Below are 21769 nucleotides of genomic sequence, written 5' to 3'. Positions count from 1 at the left end.
TCCTGTGAGTGGGTTAATTGCCTGTAAAACATCCTGTCTCTATTCAAACCAGAAGTGGGCGGTTTCGAGTTGGGTTGGATTCGAGTTTGAAATGTTTTTAAATGTTAACTTCCCGCCCGATCCAAATCCACCCATTTTTGGGGGTATACCCCCATTGTTTTCCTTGGTCAGCGAGACAGCTAAGAGAGCAAATAAACACAGACTGATCCCAAACAGAATCATAGGGTAGATTGGAAAAAATATCTGTACATAAAGGAATTCTCTGACACAAACTTGATGAAATAGAACGCCTATTTAAAAAAAAAATGCAATTAGATAGTTATTTATAAAAGTGTCCCTGGGTATGAGGAGTGATTAGGAGAGAGCGATTAGGATCGATGGCTGATGTAGAGAAAAACACTGGTGCAGACTTGATGGGCTGAATGGCCTGTTTCTGTTTGTGTAACGTTCTGTGGGTGGAATTTTCCAGGGCTCTGGACTACCAGCGTTGCTTCGCATGCAGCGGGCGGCATATTGGAAGATTGCAGGTACATTTTCTGATGATTGCAGGTACATTGGCTGCATGTGAGTCTTCGGCAGTATCGTGGGGTCTCTGAAAGAAAGCCCTGCTCTGTGATCTCTGCAACTGTCTGAATTGGTGCATTCCCTCTGTTGCAGTGGGCCCATTCCATTCATGTTGTTGCTGCCACTTTTGTGACTTAATGAGTCTGTTTTTGTTAGGCAAGGGTATTAATGGTTCCGGAACCAAGGCGGGTAGAAGGAGTTAAAGTACAGATCAACCATGATCGAATTAAATGGCAGTACAGGCTCAAGGGGCTGAATGCCTTACTCCTGTACCTCTGTTTGGGAGCTGTCCAGATGTCAGAAGGTTTGTACAAGACAGCAATGCAGAAAGTGCATCACAAGCAGGCTGATAGGTTTATTTTAGGATTGCCTCTGATAGCACTCTTTATATAGGTGGGATTTAAGTACGTGTCTGGTTCTGCCTCTTTCGAAAGCTCCTGAAATGTGCAGTTTTTTTATTCAAATGTGGGAAAGACATATTGATGTATGATATTATTTTATGATCATATGCTGTGACAAACCAGATGTCATTGGAAAAGGGCCTCACTTACTGGTTTTCTCACCTCTGAATTTCCGTTGCCTAATTAACATCCTGTGTGTTTCATCCACTCCCCAGTGATCTGAGCTAATCAGTATTCTCTAATCTTCCGGCTTCATTTATGCGATCAGTAATTTCCACAGGCTTAATTTTGTTTTAATGGTGTTTTCGCATCTTTTTGAAGAAAAAAAATATAATCACTCTTCAGGTTTCAGCACCATGAACTGTTAATGAAGTAACGTTCACCCCTCCTGATACTATAAGAAGTCCATTATCTCACGGATGTACATGCAAAATATAAAATTGCAAACTGTGTTAATTAATAGTGTATGTTTATTTACTGCAAAGTATTTGATTTTCCCCTGTGTAGCTGTTCCTGTGGTAAGATATTTATCTTTCATCCCTTGAGATACTATGTGAGTGTGTTTGTGTGTAATCCTGGTCTTGTTTTTACATTATTTGGTATGAATTCACATTTTCCTATTATGTAAAATTACAAGTATTCTTTTAAAAAGAAACCCAGTGGAATAAAAATTGCTCAGTGGTCAGAATCTGTTATTTCCTTAACTGCTTCTAAAGACATTTTTGAGAAAAGTACCGCGAGGAACAAATCGATTACCGTCAGCTTTCTTGTCACGGGTTTTCAACTAAGCTTATGTACAAAGATATCTGAACGTCCACTTGCAAAATCTCAAATTTGGATTGCTCCCTCAATAACACAGCTGTAGAATTTTTGAACCATTACACTGTAGTTATATCCACAGGCCACGCAAGCTCTCTGGAACCCAAATGGGCTGAGTTTAGATATTCTGAATCTCTATACTCTTCAACCCCATCCATACCCCAGCAGAAAAGACCTTCTCTTTTACCAAGTTTGTAATGGGAAACGGAAGCTGAATCAGCAGTTTAGGCAATTCATTTTCCATTGCTTTGTGAACATTCTGAATTCAGCCATTGAAAATAAACAAGCTGAACTTTTTGATGGATTCTGAATTGTTTCATCGTGGAGTTATCGTCAGTTATTAGCTCTACAACTTAATTTGCATTTATGAGTTAACATGGGACACAAATGCCTCTTGTCCCATGCCACTCGCTTTGGTCCCGGATTCCTTAAAAGTGTTCCAACAACCTCCCTTCAGTACTGTTTCTCTTCATATAATTCTAAACCAGCACATGAAAATAGTAGGGATAATGTTATTTAAACCCTGAATATTATCAGCATAATATCCATAATCGATGCATTCATTCTTCCCAATTAACCCCCATTTTAAAGTAATGTGAAGGTGGACCACGTAGCAGATGGATTGTGTTAATGCCACTTGGATGAGTCGGGAGAGAAACAGGAAGTAAGGGAGCTGGTGGCACCAATGCTTTTCATGGTTCAGCAATTTTTCTTCCCCTCCTTTTATAAATAAGGTTGTTTTCACCAACATGAACTAGTTTGAGAGACATCACTGGGACTACTTGTGACTAGTACCTCACTGCTCCCCTTAAACCCAGAATAACAAGGGAGCAAAGTCATGTGTGTTCACCTCATCCACCCGATGACACTGATAATCAAGAATGTTTTTTTTAAATTGTGATCTGGGGAGTAGAAAATTTTTTTAAATTATTGAACTACAATAATTTATTTACCACAGATGGCTTATTAATTAGAATGATTTTTTTTTGTATTAACTCCATAGGACTAATGATCAACTGGTGGCTTTCTTGTCAAGATACAGGAATATGAACTTTCTGAAGTCTCATGGCAGGGACAATGCAAGGTACTGTGCCTTTAATCCATTAGTGCTTATTGATATACACTCATTTTGAATACGTTTGATTTAAAATTGATTTTCCATAGCCATAGTTGTGACTTGGCCAATATTTGGACAACGGCCACATTGCTGGTATTCAGTTGTCCCATCTAGTGCCAGCTGCTCACATCTGCCCAGCCGTAGCTTTGCGCCTGAGCTAATAGAAAGCAATTCTACAGAATCAGAGCTCTGAGGAGCCGGGGACAGCGAAAGTTACAACCTCTGCATTTTAAGTGGAGAAAAGGTACCTACAATAATATCTGGTGAGTCAAGGGCTTATTTCAACTCATCATTTATTCACCCCAATGTCATTGATTTAATGACCAAACCAGAGGAGCTATTCAGCTAAGAATGCTGAAAAAATGATCGGGGCTGAAATTCACCCCGCCGGAACGGGTTGCACCTACTGTTTTTGGTGAGGTTTGGCCACCGCATTCTTGCAAAATTCAGCTTTGTCATTTTTTTTCGAGCGGGGCGGAAGTCGGTCATAATGGGGGCAGAAATGGAGGCATTACGGACTCTCCGCCGCTGTCAGTCATCAGCGCCGGGCTGGTGACGTCATTGCGTTGGCGCGTCAACATGTCTCTCCTCTTCGGTTAAAGGGGAGGGCCATTGTGAGCTCTGCAGCTTTTTAAGTTTGGTCCACTGGGCCACCAGGGAGGGTTTCGGCCGGGCCAGTGGCCTGGCTCCCACGAGGGGGTGCCAGGCTGCCTGTTGGCGGCCCAGCCGAACTCGGGGACATAATTGTCGGGCAGATTTGGCAGTCGGCCGACAAAAAAACAAATAAGATGGCGGCCGCAGCAGTGCGCCCTCCCCTTTAATGGCGGCTGCTCCACCATTTTACACACAGTGCAAACACAGTGCACCAACAGAAAAAATTGTCGGGGGGCACCGAGCGGTGGCTGGAAGATTTTTGAATCAGAATTTTGATTTTGCGGGGTGGGACATCGGCGGGGCGCGCTTTGATGATGCACTTAGGAGGGTTCGGCAGCAGTGGGGCGGAAATGGGACCGCCGGAAAAACCACCGGGGAGAATTTCGCGAGCGGCGGCCATGCGACTAAAAATCAGGAGTCCATTCGACACCACCGCGTGGCCACCACTTTCCAGCGGTAACAGGCCTTATCGGGAGGCTGAATTCCGGCCTTATCCTTTTCTTGTTCATGCAGATACATGTAGCTGCCCCAATATTATTTACCCCAGACACCAGTCGGATTTACTTTGAACTGCCCTACTTACCCTGCAGTTCAGAATGGGAGAGATGTTACTTGAAAACTTCAGGTCTGACAAACTCCCTGAGCAGCAAATAACGAATAGATTTGTAATCTACAGAACAGTAAATTGCCACGAAGGGATTTAGTTACACTAGACATATAATCTGCTGCACTTATCCTTAAGCTGATGTGAGATCAAATCAGTACCTCTCCTTGGTATCTAGGGTGGATTTTATACCAGTGGAGGTGTTTCTACAATATACTCTGGGTGCTTGTGGTTCATTGACATCATCGTCCTGATCCGCTCTCAATGTCACTGTTATTGAGAACACACTGCTCATATTTTAGGACCATTTCTACAGCATTGGATCAATCCGAACATAAATTGAATGTGCACAGGCTTGTGATTCAATTTTAAAAGTCACGAGCCACAATTGGCTTGCTGGTGCCGGTACTTTCGCCCATGGCTGGAGAAAGCCCATACGGCCTCGGGATAGTAAAACTAACGCACTGGTCTATAGGGAAGCAAGGTGGGAGGGCTTCAGCTGCTCGGTCCATTGGTAGCCCTGTTTTTGTTTTGGCTGCTTCTGCCTGATTTATGGTCATTTTGCACCCAGCTGGAATAGCCTTTTGGCTCTGGGGCAGGCCGTGCATCTCTCACCCGAACAAGGTAGAAGCCTTTTCAATATATTTCAACACAGCACAAGTGATGTCGCTTGAACATTGACACCATTTTGTGTGCTTTCCAACCCCCCCCCATTGCACCAGTTCCTGTTCATGCCCACAAACCATGGATGAAGTCGGGCAGTAATTTCAAACAGGAAGTAAGTAAAGGGGCAAAACAGGCTACTGTTTGAAGTAGATGTCTTTACTACCTGTTGTGTTTCGCTTGCGAAACTTACCTCCGCCACCTAGCTTATAAAAGAAGGATGCTTTCTGAGCTCATTACTGTTCCTTTGAGCTATACCCAGTGTGATCTTGCGTTTTAACTCCTCAAATGCTGATTCCAGCAATGAAGAATCTAAATCAAAAATGTAACACGGGAAAAAATTGCATTTTTGTCACATCAGGTAAGATTGAGAAATGGTGTATTTTCAGGAAAGGTTTCAAAGCCAGCCAGTGAAGATTGGCTCCATCCTGGGTCTGCAATTTGCCCCACCATATTTTCCTCTCTGTGCTACCCCCCCGTCAATGCTTTATACCCAGGCGCTAAATTCAAAAATCTATCCCATTGGATCGAATTACAGCAGAGCAGCAATCAACAAAGTAAATAGACGTGGAACTATACAGCCAAAATCGTTCATTTTTGATTGAAAGTCTTGACATTCAGTTTCATTGCTGCTGTACTATTGGCTGTTTGCCCTTTGAGATGATAAGGATCTTTGGGAAATGTTTTTTGTGCAAAATCTCTGCATTAGCATCAATGATTATCACCTTGGAAGTCCTTGGAGACCCTGTGGGTATCTCGGAACTGGATCTGTTCTTTTTTCTTGTTGCTTTTTAATCAGTCATTTCATTATGTAAATTCGGCATGTTCTCACTATAAAAGAGAAGGTTGAGAGATGATGTGATTGCTGCTTTTAGGATTCTAAAGGACCTAGACAATGGCATTTCACCTTGTCCAGAACAGTAGAACCCGAGGACACTGCCTGCGCTTGAAATTTATAAGGGGGCTAATATGTGTCTACCTATCTTTGGGTAAATATTCTGGCTGTCAAAAGAAGCTTTCACAGTCGCCTCTGGCCTGGTGGAGACTGATGAACAGCAAGGCGGCAACTCTGCTGTCGTTGAACTCCGTGCACAAGTTCCCATTCTCGGCTGTCCACTGGCATTGCTCTCCACGAGCGTCCCATTTAAATCCCAGATCCTATGCAAATGAAGTGCCAGCCAGTGAAATTCCAGCATTATGCCATGTGTGGGTATTGGACTCGGAACACTCATTTAAAGAAAGGCTGGTTGCGTGCTGACCTGTGAGGCTGGGCCTATTCTGGTGGACCGACTAATGGTGACACTGTCGCCAATGTCACCTTACAAGTATCAGCACAAGTTTACTTTTAAGGGTGCCACTAATATAGCAATCAGATGGTCCATACAAACTAAATGAAGCTCAACATAAGTAATATAGTCCCAACAAAAATGAAGGGAAGCATTTCAACTAAATCATAGGATTTCTTAGAGCAGGCTTGCTCCTTAATGTGTTCTGCAATTGTTTTGGAAGCTATATTGATCTGTCTCAATGCTTCCCTCACTGCATTTGCTGGAAGATAATGAAGATGACCAAACAATAAAGATCATATTGAACAGAGGTGGACTGCCAAGACCTGTCCTTACTTTGCAACTATATATTCAAGTCCCGGCAGGGACAGAGAAGAATTACCCTTTTCAGGCTGCCTAAGAACATAAGAATTAGGAGCAAGGGTGGGCCATACGGCCCCTCAAGTCTGCTCCACCATTCAATAAGATCATGGCTGATCTTCTACCTCAACTCCATTTGCTTACCCGATCCCCATATCTTTTGATTCCCTTAGTGTCCAAAAATCTATCAACCTCATTCTTGAATATACTCAGCGACTGAGCATCCACAGCCCTCTGGGGTAGAGAATTCCAAAGATTCATGACCCTCCAAGTGAAGAAGTTTCTCTTCATCTCAGGCCTAAATAGCCGAGCCCTTATCCTGAGACAATGCTCCCCCGAGTTCCAGACTTTCCAGCTAGGTGAAACGGCCTCTCAAGCATCTACCTTGTCAAGCCCTCTATGAATTTTATACGTTTCAATTATACCATCTCTCATTCTTCTAAACTCCAACGCCCATTCTACGCAATCTTTCCTCATTGGACAACACTCTCATCCTAGGAATCAATCTAGTGAACCTTCATTCAATCCCCTCTAAGGTAAGAATATCCGTCGTTGAGTAAGGAGACCAAAGCTGTACACAGTACAGTTCAGTAAGAAGGTAGCTCCAGAGCTACATCATCTGTCGCAACCAGACCAGCAGATAACTAGCACAAGTAGGATGGTGCTATCAGTGGCAATCGTCACTCTTATCTCTTGTGATAGCCTGGAAGAGGTGTAAAAGTTAAGTATAGCATCAGCCAATTTGCAGTGCACAGATGTGACAAACAGATGTATTGTTCAACAGCACTAACACTTTCACCCCACAGAACAGTACCAAAAATACAACGTTGTGCAATTTCACTATAGTTGCTGGACATCATATACCTTAGGGGTGCCATTCGGTCCCAAGTCCCAACTGAGAATAGGTGCCTCCACCTGTATTAATCATCTGCCAAAGTAAGGTATGTTCACTTCTATCTGCAGATGGCAGTGTGAGGGTACCAACTGGTAGGCACAGAGCAGCTCAATAGCTTGGCATCCCTTCGAATCACTTTGGATGGGGGAATCCAATTGGAAAATTAATTGGTGCTAATAATGGTGTGGGGTAAAAATGAATTTACAACAATTGGCACAAAGGCTCAAAAGAGAACCTAGGTGCCAGCAGGAAAGAACAAAAAAGTGAAGAAAAATAGTTAAGAAATGACTGAAATACATTTACCATAACATTACAACGTCCTTTTCATGACTGCTGCCTAACAACCCTGAAGGTCCATTTCACACGGGTGTGATTGACATGGGCTATTCTAACAAGCAAGCCAGATACATCCCTCAATTAATAATTAAAAGTAGCACTGTCGCTAGTCCCAACCACCAAAAGCTACGTTGGGGCACAAAGTGGGCAAAGCAATGGGCAACTGGCATCGGGAAATCCTGACCTCAGCCTGAACTGATTTGACATTCAGATTCAGGTTTCCTCCCAGAGGCAAGTTGCCTATCTCATTCTCAATTCCAGTCCCAGGGCCATTCTTAATTGCGGTCCCAGTCATACTTCTTGCCTCAACTCCCAGAGGAAAAGGCAAACCATGGGAACAAGAGATCCATGTTTTTCAAGCACACCACCTAATTGGTCAAACAACGATTGGTATTGATGGTCTTTGTGGAAATGTTGAGTGAACATGACTGTTTTATCCTTCTAATCTAGAAGGGTGGCTTGTATAATGACCCAATTTAGGGGCACAACATCAGAAATGACAGATGTGGCATTTATGTTTAAGTTAAAATACATTCAGTTCAGTTTATATTTAAGCTTCTTCCCAAGTGATTACATAAACCACACATCTCCTGTACCAAAAACTGGAATGTTGAGTTGGGCACATAGTTGCACAAATTCTATGAATTTGAATGAGTTTAACTGAATTGGGTTATGCTGACATTTTTCGAAAATGACTCTCTTTTCAAATCCAATATGCTAGCCAAGGAGTTGGATAATATTACGTTAGCTGTTGTATTTTTGCAGTTATTTTAAACGGGCTAGCTTTCGGGGAATTGTGCAGCAAACCTATTCAAGCTTCTGTAATGGGTCTTTGATCTAAACATTGCGTAAAGTTAGAGTCCACAGCACAGAAACAGGCCATTCAGCCCAACTGGTCTATGCCAGTGTTTCTGCTCCACACGAGCCTCCTCCCACCAATGTTCCTGTTAAGCCACGTGGTCAATCGGTAGTCTGGAGATACCAGGCAGCCAGCACATCGGCTTTTAAATGGAGAAGCCGCACATGCGCGGAATTGCGAATGGGCCACACGGCCCCAAAAAAAGGTTCGAGTGAACATTGCCTCCTACCCCTCTTCATCTAACCCCATCAGCATATCCTTCTATTCCTTTCACCTTCATGCTTACCTAGCTTTCCCTGAAATGCATCTATGCTAATTGCCTCATTTTTTTAATCAAAGAATCATAGAACGGTTACAGCACAGAAGGAGACCATTCGGCCCGTCGAGTCCGTGCCAGCTCTCTGCAAGAATGCCTCAGTTACTCTCACCCCCCCCCCCCCGCGCTTTCCCCGTAGCCCTGCATATTTTCTTCAGGCACTTATCCAATTCCCTTTCGAAAACTACAATTGAATCTGCCTCCACCACCCTTTCAGGCCGTGCATTCCAGATCCTAACCACTCGCTGCGTAAAAAAGTTTCCTCATGTCGTCTATGGTTCTTCTGCCAATCACCTTAAGTCTGTATCTTCTGGTTCTCAACCCTTCCGCCAATGGTAATAGTTACTTTCTATCTACTCTGTCTAAACCCATCATGACTTTGAACACCTCCATCAAATCTCCTCTCAACCTTCTCTGCTCTAAGGAGAACAACCCCAGCTTCTCCAGTCTGTCCATATAACTGAAGTCCCTCAACCCCGGAATCATTCTCCTAAATCTTTTCTGCACCCTCTCTAAGGCCTTCACATCCTTCCTAATCACACTGATTGAAGCAGATGACCTCGGTCCACTGATAGTGACCCATTAAAGTGGCATTCCGATTGCACAACCTAGGCCAGTGCCTTTATACCGTGCCCAACCTGATGATTCAGAATAAATAACTATCTACTTACATTATATACCTGGATTCTCCTGAAAGATCCTACCTAAAACCGTTTCTTCCCCACCTGCAAATGCTGATGCAGGCCTTGACCTGACAGATTTTGCTGATGTCGGTCCCTTTTATCGTGGATTCCCAGGGATATGACATGGAAGGCAGCAGTAGGTTCCGGGAGGTTTGGGAGATGGCTCTGAGATTGCCCCCACAGAAGGAGAGGGTGTTGTGGCATCTCGGCTTCCATTTTACCCCCAACACTTGCCTGCTGAGGGCCTGGTACTGGCTGAGGCACATGACAGGGACATTTCTCCCAAACTTTGAGACTTTTCCACCCCTGTCGATGCCTCTTCTGTTTCTGCTGGTGCTGCAGCGGCGATCTTTGCTGCACTGGCAGAAATTTCCTCTTCTGCAGAGACGAGCTCCCTCTTGACAGCGGCAATGCCACTGCATATCAAATGACCCGTGACCCAATTCTGGCCTCTTGGGTGTCCCCCATTTTAATCGCTCCACCATTGGTAATAGATGCCCTCTCCTACCATGTACACTCTTGCATTAGATTCAGCTGTGGCATACAGCACCAGATGCGCCCAACTTTGCCAACAGTGTGCCATTCTCCGAGCACCAGCTGCCATTGATTATGCTCGTCTTGCCATTCAGGCACCTGCAGAAAATGCTCTTTTATTCAACAGAAAGGGTTACTGTTCTCACAACTTCCAGATGGAATGTAAATAGCTTGCTAGCTCAAGATGGCAAACTGGAATTAGGACTTTTGTGTCATCTATTCCATCTGTGTAAAAGGTCAATTAGTGCACAGTCTTTCACAGCTGCCTGTACGCATGTTGGCCTCGTAATAGTGTAGAAATATCCTCATTATCTCTCTTTCGTGGTTGACTTACAGCATGATACCAGCTAAATTCAAGCTAACAATACTCGTGTGAAACTATTCAGGCAAACATGCACTCTCTTTAGAACGGCATTCTGCCCATATTATATAATTGGCACCTTCATCTATAGCAAGGCAATGGGAAATCATATCCTTGTATAGCAGTGACATCATTGACAGTAAACTTCATTGCTTAATTTGGCATTTCAAATCGGATATCTTCTTTCTCGTATCTCTTTGAATATACTAGTTTGTGGCAGTTGCTCCAACTGCTCATGTGATAGGATTTTACACCCACTGTGCTCACTGCTTGGTGATGTGCATTTCTCCACTCCCTCACCCTTCGCAGTAATATGAAAGTTATCATGGGTAACGTGGGCCTCTCTACGTCTTATTGTCTGGTTCAGCGCTGCAACCTGTGCACCCCACAGCTGGATTGATGTGTTGATCGTTATTCATGGTGCTAATGTACCAATTCAAGGGTAATAGTGATTTGGCATCATCATTGATTTTCTGATTGGCTGCTCAGCGACACTTCAGTTGTCACCAGAAAATGGTTTTCACTTTGTCAAATAACCACTGCCCAGCATATTGAGCTGTTTCTTTCTGTGTGGTCAACCATGTCAAAGGCTGCACACAAGTCAAGAAGGGCGAGGATGTCATTTGTGACTTTGATGACAGTTATTTTGATACTGTGGCAGGGACGGAAACCGGATTGGAGGGATTCAAACATGGAATTGTGGGAAAGATGGACGGATTTGGGAGGCAACAACACGTTCAAGGACTGTGCAGAGGAAAGGGTGGTTGGAGATGGGGCGGTAGTTTGCAAGGACGGAAGGATCGAGGGTTAATTTTTTGAGGAGAGGGGTGATGATGGCAGATTTGAGGGAGAGGAACACAGTACCCGAGGAGAGCGAACCGTTAACAATGTCCGCTAATGGCTGATGAATATCCATTGCGAGACACTTACCCAGAGTTGTGTGCCACCTCTTCATCTTTTAATTGCTCTGTGTGTTTTGTACAGTACGGACACCCCCAAAAAATGGACACTTATTGACAGTCCCAAATAAATTGCATTATAAGAGATACAGACTGCTCCTTGAAACCATGGACACTGTTTTGTATACTGGAGATTCCTTTATTCAGCATCCATAGCTACAGAGAAACCCCTTACTCTGAGATTGAATGGGCTCTATCCCCGGGATAGAGGGGTTTCTCTGCCGCTATGGATGCTGGGTAAAGGACCCGCCATTCCACAAATTTCGGGGACTGCACAAAAGCGACCAGTACTCTCCGAAATGAGGCTGGGCTCTCCAGGGCACTGCCTCAAGCTTATTTACGTGGCGAGCCTTGAATTAAATTTTACGCTGCGGTGCGCTCGCTCAGTGACGTCACCCGAGCACCACCGCGACTACATGGAGTGCAGTCGGGAGGCGGCTGGAGAGTCGGGAATTGTGGGGAGGATGGGGGGAGTGGTCTCAGCATTGAGGGTGGGATGATATGGACAATAGGGAATGGGGTCTCGGAGTGAAGGAGAAAGAGAAGGGAAGGGGACTGGGAGTCAGGAGATTGGGGCACAAGTGGGTGGGGGGGCGAGGGGGAGGGGAGCTCAATCATTCTCTGCAGAGTCAGGAACACCAGCAACATCATAGAGTGGGAGCAACACTGAGGGAGGAGCAGCCAGTAAAATGGAAGAACCAGAGGGAACGAGAGAAAGTTCTTAAACTGAGAGCTAATAGGCCATGACATCCTTCACTGCATGTTTCCAATTTAAAGCAGTATTAAGTGCAGAGCAGAGGAGCGGGGGTGCAGTGTGTAGAAATGGCGGCGCAGGAGGAAAGCTGCAGTCAGACTGCGAGCAATGGGTATGACGCGGGTGGCGAGCTCTCGAACCCCAACCCAAAGCGCGGGAGCGGCTGGAGAGAGCAGGAGAAAGTAAAGCTGGAGGATCATCTCTCGCTGCACCAGTACGTCAGGTACTGATGAGCTGCGAACAGCCCCGAACCCAAACCCCTGCACATCAAATATCAGCAGCTGCAGCACATGGGAGCGAGGGGGTCCCAGACAGGGGTCTACAGGACAATAATTCCTCCCCTCCCCCCACCCCACAATTTACCTGGGATCTCCCAGGCACTATAGCAGCCACCTTGTCCGGTGCAGGCTGCTAATGTAGCAGATCCCAGGAGCAGAAAATCCCTGCCTCAATGGAAAAGGACCCCAGGGTGGCAATTAATTGGGAAACTAAGTACTGTTTAACTGAACAAGGTTCAACCTTGTTTCTACTTTATTGCGGCCCAAAGTGCCTGACTCTCAAAATGGCTGGCCTTTTATACCAGAGCAGCACCATGTGCGTGCTGCTCAGTGGCCTCCAGCCATGACACCATCTGGTGGCTACAAACAGCATGTACATACATGACAATACCCTCCTCTGAGATCTTATCTCAATCTTTCACAGGTTGAGATGGTTCGGTGCTTTACGCTCCCGGGTTGACCGTCTTAGTTCAATTCTGTGGGTGAATGTGCGGAGTCTGTTGTGGCTGGTGGCTGGTGGCTGGATGGTTGACTTGTTGGGGGTGGCAATGGTCATGTCAGGAATTGCAAGTCCATTTTTATTGAACAAGTCCGTGATGGAAATTCCGGGTTCACTGTTGACCCTTGATGAAGGCTGCTGGTTGGTTGGTTGATCATCGACGGTTTCTTTGTCCGACTGCTTCGGCTCTTCTGTGTGCCTCAGCTTCGTTTGGTCCATGTGTTTCCTGCAAGTTTGCCCATTCTTGAGCTTAACAACAAATACTCTGTTGCCCTCCTTGGCCATGACTGTACCAGCGATTCATTTGGGACCCTGACCATAATTCAACACACATACAGGATCATTAAAAGAAATCTCGCATGACACAGTTGTGCGATCGTGGTACCCTTGTTGACTCTGTCTTCTGTATTCAACATGATTACTTAAGTCCGGGTTACAAGAGATAACTTGGTCTTAAGACCTCTTTTCATCATGAGTTCAGCAGGTGAGATAGCTGTGAGTATGTGGAGTCTTGTCCTGTAACTCAGCAGTATGCAAGGCAAGCGGGTCTGCAGTGACCCTTGGGTTACTCTCCTCATGTTTTGCTTGATAATTTGTACTGCACGTTCTGCTTTCCCATTGGACGCAGGCTTGAACGGTGCTGACCTTACATGTTTTATGCCATTAAGTTTTACAAACACCTGACTGGTGAAGCATGACCCATTGTCGCTCACCACTATGTCAGGCAGACCATGTGCCGCAAACATGACATTGAGATTCTCTATGGTTGCCGTGGACGTACTGGATGACATGATTATGCATTCTATCACTTAGAATAAGCATCTACCGCCACTAAAAATATCTCGCCCAAGAAGGGACCTGCAAAATCTACATGGATTCTGGACCAAGGTTTGGATGGCCATGACCACAGACTCAGCGGCGATTCCGCTGATGCTTTGCTGAGCTGCATGCAGGTGTTGCACACATGCTTCCAGCTCAGAATCAAGTCCTGGCCACCATACATGGAATCTGGCGATGGCCTTCATCATCACTATACCAGGATGTGTGCTGCGTAACTCACGCACAAACTTCTCTCTCCCTTTCTTCGACATTACAATTCGGTTGCCCCACAATATGCAATCTGCTTGAATAGACAGTTCGTCCTTGCGACGAATGTACGGTTTGGCCTCCTCGCACATTTGCTTAGGTATAGCAGACCAATCAGCTTTGAGGATGCAACCATTTGCCACTGATAATATCGGGTCCTGGCTGGTCCAGGTCTTAACTTGTTGAGCTGTGACAGGGGTTCCTTCACTCTCAAAAGCATCCATGATTGACATTAGATCTGCCGGTTGTGGCGTTTCCACCTCCGGTGTGGGCAACGGCAACCGGCTCAAAGCATCGGCACAATTCTCTGTGCCAGGTCTACGGCGAATGACATAATCATAGGTAGATAATGTCAGTGCCCACCTTTGGATGCGGGTTGAAGCGTTGGTATTGATACTTTTTCTCTTGGAAAACAACAAAATGAGTGGCTTGTGATCTGTCTTTAATTCAAACCTCAGACCAAACAGGTATTGATGCATCTTTCTAACACCGTACACACACGGTAAAGCTTCTTTTTCTACCATATTGTAGGCTCTTTCTGCTTTAGACAACCTTTTGGATGCATATGCGATAGGTTGAAGTTTCCCCGACTCATTGTCTTGTTGTAACACGCAACCAATTCCATATGACGATGTGTCACAGACCAAAACTAAACGTTTACATGGGTCATAATGTACCAGCAGCTTGTTCTAGCAAAGCAGATTAGTGGCTTTCTCGAAAGCTCTGTCTTGCAGTGCGCCCCACACCCAGTTGTTGCCTTTTCTCAATAGCATGTGCAGTGGTTCAAGTAAGGTGCTCAATTTAGGGAGGAAGTTACCAAAGTATTTGAGTAGACCCAGGAACAAACACAGCTCCGTCTGGTTCTGCGTCTTGGGTGCATTCTTGATGGCTTTGGTTTTCACGTCAGTAGGTCTGATGCCATCAGTGGCGATTTTCCTCCCGAGGAATTCGACCTCCGGTGCCATGAAGACACACTTTGATCATTTAAGTCTCAGTTCCACTCTGTCCAAATGCAGTAGAACCTCTTCCAGGTTGTTCAGATGTTCCTTGGAGTCACGACCGGTGATCAGGATGTCATCTTGGAACATGACAATTCTGGAAATGGACTTCAGTAGACTTTCCATATTCCTCTGGAATATTGCTGCAGCTGAGCGAATTCCAAACGGGCACCTGTGGTAAATAAACAGTCCTTTTTGCGTGTTAATGCACCTAAGTCTCTTCGACGTTGTGACCAACTCCTGCGTCATATAGGCCGACTTCAAGTCCAGTTTTGTGAACGACTTCCCTCCGGCTAGCGTCGCAAACAAGTCATCAGCCTTCGGTAACGGGTACTGATCCTGTTTCGAAACCCTGTTGATCGTAGTCTTGTAGTCTCCACAGATTCTGACTGTGCCATCACTTTTCAGCACAGGAAAAATGGGGCTGGCCCATTCAATATGATATGATCCTTTCACACTGGAGTCTGTCCAGTTCAATTTTGACCTCCTCCCTCATCACATACGGCACTGTCTGAGCTTTATGATGGACGGGTCTTACATCTGAGTCCACATGGATCTGTACCTTGGCTCCCGTGAAGTAGCTGATACCCGGTTCGAACAGCAAGGGGAACTTGCTCAATACTTGGGCACATGTATCTTCCTCCGACGACAACGCCTTTATGTTGTTCCAGTCGCATCTGATTTTCTCCAACCAGCTCCTGCCGATCAGCGTTGGGCCATTGCCTGGAACAATCCACAGCGGTAACTCGTGAACTGCACCGTTATATGACACATTAATTGCCAATCACCTTTATCAGTTCTTTGGTGTACGTGTGCAGCTTGGTGTTAACAGGGCTCAGCCTGGGCCTCAGTGTTAGTATCCCACAGCTTATTAAATGCCCTCTCATTCATGATCGATTGACTCGCCCCTGTGTCCAGTTCCATCGATACCGGTTCACATTAATCAAAATTGGTTTACTCTTGGTTATGAAAGAGTACAGTCCATACACTTACTTCTCTGGCATCTCGGATCTCCGCGCTAGTCTGACTCTCATCCTCCATGCAGTGTGTCGCTGCTCGCTTGCTCATCTGCGGACACTTGCGCTGGAGATGCCCCATTCTCAGACAGCCTTTGTAACTATATTGCTTAAATCGGCACTGCTGGTGCCGATGATTTCCCCCACAACACCAACACAGAGAAGTCTGATACATTCCCGTTGGCGGACTTTGGGCAGCCACAGGTTTCACGAAAGCAGCCAGATAGGCCCTGCCTTGTGCCGCACTGCTGAACAGCGAATCAATCACATTTACAGTACTTGCCGAGGTTCGGTTCTTCACCGATATTTGCTTTAGACTCCTGTCTGTCGTCATACATGATTGAGCGATCTGGATGGCCCTTTTTAAATCCAACTCGTCCACCGCTAGAAGTTTGCACAGGATCACCTCGTGGTTGATACCGATAAGAAAGAAGTCCTGCAGCATGTCTGCCAACACCGTCCCGAACTTGCACGGTTCTGCTAGATGTCTCAGGTCGGCAACGAATGGCCCTCTGATCGAACGCGTGTATAAAACCTGTATCTCGAGATGATGATGCTGTCGTCTGGCTTGAGGTGCTTCCGTACCAATATACACAACTCCTCGTACGTTTTCTCTGTTGGATCACTAGGAATGAGTAGATTCTTTGTCAGACTGTAGATCTTTGAACCGCACACAATGAGGAACACGGCCCAGCGCTGATCTGCATTGTCGACCCCGTTCATTTTGTTGCCCATGAAGCACTGGTTCAAACGGCTCACAAAGTCTGCCCAATCTTCTCCCTCCACGAATCGCTCTAAAAATCCAATCGTGCTCATTTTGCAAACAAAGGTTCTTGTATTCTCGTCGCCAAATGTTAAGTATGCAATAAAGGTACTATTTAACTGAACAAGGTACAACCTTGTTTCTGCTTTATTATGGCCCAAAGTGCCTGACTCACAAAATGGCTGGCCTTTTATACCAGAGCAGCACCATGTGCGTGCTGCTCAGTGGCCTCCAGCCATGACACCATCTGGTGGCTACAAACAGCATGTACATACATGACAGAAACCCAACAAACTGAAAATAGAACTGAAATGGCTCCAGAAGTAGGCATGGTCCCAGGTGAGAGAGATAAAAAGAAGGAACGCTGCAGGAGATGCAGCCAATCCAGAGAAATTTGGCTCCTCCGGTTTACTGTACATACAACGACCATTTTAAAAATAAGGACACCTGCAAATAAAGGATGCAAGACCCTTGGGTGTCCCCCATTTACAAGTTTCACTGTTGATCAGAATTTTAATGTACTCCCGTCTGGCTTTTATTGTGTCTCTTACCAACACAAACGGTGAACTTCTCACAATCTGTTTACAGTTGTGCCACAATGGTTCTAAAGTGCTGTGCCCTGAACCCCTCCAGGGGACAGAGTGCAGATGGATTGGGAAATGGTTCCATTAACTTGGCAGAAGGAACAGGCAAGCATGCTAGTCCAGTGTGCACAGTGAAATGGCATGCATGAACAAGCACTGAAAGATTCTGTCCACCTTGTTTTAATTTCCTGTTCATTCCATTAGGCCGTGCTATCCACTTGTTTTATGTGATTGCAAGATCATTAATATAGTAGTACAAGTACCTAACATCATATCATGCCAGCCAAGGGAGCACATTTCAAGGTGATTTGGGAAAAATAAAATCCAATCTACAGTGAATTTACAAGCTGGCCATTTCTGTTCTAATATTCTAGCAATCTTCCTGGATAAAAGGGTTTGTCTCACTGCAGTGTTGATGACTTAAGGTGTGCCCATTCCTCTTGTTTTAACAGATCATTGCGTTAATTCCATATTGGCAATCAACATTGTAAAAAAACTGTACAATTACCCTGAAGCACATTTTTAACGGTGAGGTTGTATATATTTCTGAGTTCTAATTTTCTGCTTCAGAATTTCAGGTTTTGTTTTGCTGTGATAGCAAGCACTCAATGGGGGTGGGGGAACTTTAACACCCAAGGACAGGCGGGTGAGAGATATAAAAAATAAAATTTTCGCAAACCCGACCCCAACCCGCCCACTTCTGGTTTTAACGGATGCAGATCGGGAGGTGGATGACCAATCCGCTCTCGGGTGGCAGTAGGTCAGTAAAATCTTTTAAGGCTGCATGCCTCCATTTTGCCTCCATTTTTATGTTTAACCCATGGAGGCCGGGTTTCCCGGGGCTCAGGAGTCTGCAGGTTAAAAGGAGGGGAGAAGGGCCAGATCCATGAGGTAAGTGCCTTTACAGCACTGACTGTGGGCCAGGAAGAGCAGGAGTTTCTCCCCCAGGCCCCCCAGCCATCCTCTTTTTCATCCCATGATCGGACCCCACGATGGCCAACTCCCCGCACGATCTCCAACTGCCCCCATCAGCCCCCCACCGCGATCTCTGCCTGCCTCCATCTCCCTCCCCGCAATCTCCGACTGTGATACACTCCCCACCGTCTCCCGTGATCTCTGCCTGCCTCCATCTCTCTCCCCGCAATCTCCGACTGTAATACACTCCCCACCGTCTCCCGTGATCTCTGCCTGCCTCCATCTCTCTCCCCGCAATCTCCGACTGTGATACACTCCCCACCGTCTCCCGTGATCTCTGACTGCCTCCATCTGCTCACTGGCTTCTTTCCCGCTCGACGGTGAGTCAACTTGTCAATCAATTAAATATTATTTTAAAGTCCTACTGCTAAATTCGTTAAGACCTGCGAGAAAGTTGTCCTTCTGGGTTTCCCGTCTGTAAACACCCCCTCCCCCACCCCCCCCCGGCTCCCTTCCCAGCTCCAAGTAGATGGATGTTAGGGCCTCCGTGAAAGAGCAGACAGATTTGGTTTGAACACAATTGATTTTTTTTCAAATGAATATTTTCCAGTCTTAAGGTTCTAAAATCGTTACAAATATGAAATAATGTAACAAGCTTTTTCAGATATATTCATTGTTCATAGGCAGTGAAAGTGAAGTGTTGCTGATGGACAACACTTCAATCTCAAGACTCCCAAGAATGGATTAATTTTTAAAAAATCAACAGATGGATTAAGGATTTTATTGCTTTTAATTTAATTTAAATTGCACAGACTTGATAAAGTATATGGGTCACCATAAATTCTAAGTGAAATTTGAAAATGGTGATTATTTTTGTGCGTTGATGTGCTGTGTAAGAGAGAATAATGCCTGATTCAAAACTGATCAGACAGGATTATCAAAGGGTTCTTTAGGCTGCCCGGCTGTAGAGTATTACTAGTGTTCATGTAGGTAGATAATTAATATTTAATCTCCTGTGGAAAAACTGATCCTGCTTCCCTTCTAGTTTCGTCTTTGATTAAATACACAAGCTAAATCCAATTACTGTACCAGCACTGAAATGATCATTAACGCGCCAAAGAATTCTCATCCATTGATCCTATTTCTCTGGCAATGGCGGAAACTAAAATTTGCCAAGTTCTCATATTGTCCCAATACTGTTGCCACGAAATGTTGCTTTTTTCTCAAATAATACCCCTCTCATATTCGTCAGTCAGGTAATAATTGCCAAATATTTATTAATTCAGCTGGGGAGTGCGTACAACAGTGTCAGGATGGCACAACATTTTGGGAAAGTTCATTCCAATGACTGGACGTTAGCGGTCCTGCTAAACAATAATTTTGAGAAGCTGAGCAGCTTTTTTGGGCTGAGGGAGCTGCAAGCCTCCACAGGACAGAGCACATAAAGACCAGGTCAACTCAGGGTCATCTGTTGTGAGCATCTGAGAAGATGAAAATAGCACAACTTGAAAAAAAGGACCAGAGTTAGGTACATGTATCAGCCTGTCTTAATATGACCACGAAGGATGTATCACAAATAAGGTAAGTCTATCATTAAATATATATTAAATGAGAAATTGCAGTACTCACATACAACACATAGAATTACATAGACCTTACAGCACAGGAACAGGCAATTCAGCCCAAATTGTCTATGCCAGTGTTTATGCTCCACACGAGCCTCCGCCCATCCTATTAACATATCCTTCTATTCTTTTCTCCCTCATAGAATTATAGAATAATACAGCACTGAAGGAGGCCATTCAGTCCATCATGCCTGTTTGAAAGAGCTATCCAATCAGCACCATTCCCCTGCTCTTTCCCTATCGCCCTGCAAATGTTTCTCCTACCTATATTGATCCTATTCCCCTATAAAAGTTACTATTGAATCCGCTTCCACCACCCTTTCAGATCACAACAACTCACCGCATACATTTATTCCCCCTCATGTTGTCTCTGGTTCTTTTGCCAGTTACCTTACGTCTGTGTTCTCTGGTTATTGACTCTCCTACCACAGGAAACTCATGGACTTATCTAGCTTTCCCGTAATAAAATTAATAAATTGCCAGGAGCTAAATCAATAAGGAGTTGAAGGACATATGACCAATAAAGCTAAAAGTGGGAGTTATGATTCATACATGCATCTATAATATATAAAAGACATTTATTAAATAGATCTGGACCCTGAGATTCTGTCGGGGGTGGGGGTGATTGGCGGGGCGGTCTGTAACTTCATCAGGAGCCTGTTGGAGCCCACGGAGCAGCCATGTAACTGGCCGGTTTCAGCCAGTTGCTCTGTTTCTCTGGAGGTTCTGTTGCTTTCCCACGAAAGTTACAGCAAGTGGAGCACAGTGCCACCTCTGGCAGGAGAATGTAATTACAGCATGACATGTTTAAATGGGCAGTTTTACATTATGAATGCAGACATGAGAATTTATAAAGGAAATATAAAATAAGGACAGAATGTAGGACTTTAAAGTGAGGACTGAATTACAATTATCTCCTGCCCTCTGACCCTGCTTCACCTGCAGACTACACTTGACCTCGACCTGTGTGCAGGACCACGGGAGATTGACTAATATGCAGCAAATATGTACTGATGGACAGAAGTGTTAAGAAGTTTGCAACAAGGAATGTAGTACAAGTAATGTAGTTGGCTAATGCAAATTTTGTATAATTCATGACGGCAGAGGAATGTTACTGCAGAAAATAATTTCCATACATCAGATCACCTTGTCTTAAATGGAGATTCTCAATTTCAGAATATGTAATTCCATCAAATCACACCCAAATCAATGCATCTCTAAAGTGAATCTATGCATCTCTAAAATGAATAGGCCCAGCTTTTTAAGCCTATCTAAGTAACTAAGTTTATTTAAGCTGGGAATTATCGTTGTCGCATTCCTCTGAACCTTTTCCAAAACCTCTATCATCTAGCATAGGAGAGGACCAAACATTTTTTCTCCAGAAGCCATGTTGAGTGTCCCTAATGACTTCTTCTCTATCCAGGTGATCATAAAGAGCAACTCTTATGATCCTGTCAAATACCTTGCCCATAACTGATGTCTGAAATATAAGTCAATAGTTCCCTTGATCTGACTTGTCACCCTTTCTATAAATTGGAACTACATGAACATCCTTCCAATCCAGCAGAACAATTCCAGACTAATGAGTTGTTAAAGATATGGGCAAACAGCTTGCAAAACATCTCCTCAATCACCCTCGGGTGGATGTCATCTCAACTAGCAAACCCAATCTATTTTAAGGTTCCTTATTCCAAGGTTCCTTATTCTATCTGAGTTGTTTACAATTTTATTATCTATAGTACAACCCATAGCTGGCAGTTGAGTATTGTCCATGGGAGTAAAGATTGATGTGAAGTAATCATTTAACACCACTGCCATGCTTTGGGAGTCCACTTGAATC

General features: G+C 44.7%; 1 protein-coding gene across 1 annotated transcript in view; it reads left to right on the top strand.

Annotated features, from left to right (window-relative positions):
* xylt1 (xylosyltransferase I) overlaps positions 1-21769 on the top strand; it is a 234389-nt gene that overhangs the window by 157805 nt on the left and 54815 nt on the right. Inside the window, exon 5 of the mRNA XM_070856725.1 lies at positions 2788-2868. Coding sequence (XP_070712826.1) covers positions 2788-2868 — 81 coding nt within the window. The remainder of the gene's footprint in view (positions 1-2787; positions 2869-21769) is intronic.

The sequence above is a fragment of the Pristiophorus japonicus genome, chromosome 15 (genome assembly GCF_044704955.1).
Source record: "Pristiophorus japonicus isolate sPriJap1 chromosome 15, sPriJap1.hap1, whole genome shotgun sequence".
NCBI classification, from domain to species: domain Eukaryota; kingdom Metazoa; phylum Chordata; class Chondrichthyes; family Pristiophoridae; genus Pristiophorus; species Pristiophorus japonicus.
This window is presented reverse-complemented; position numbering and strand designations above follow the sequence as displayed.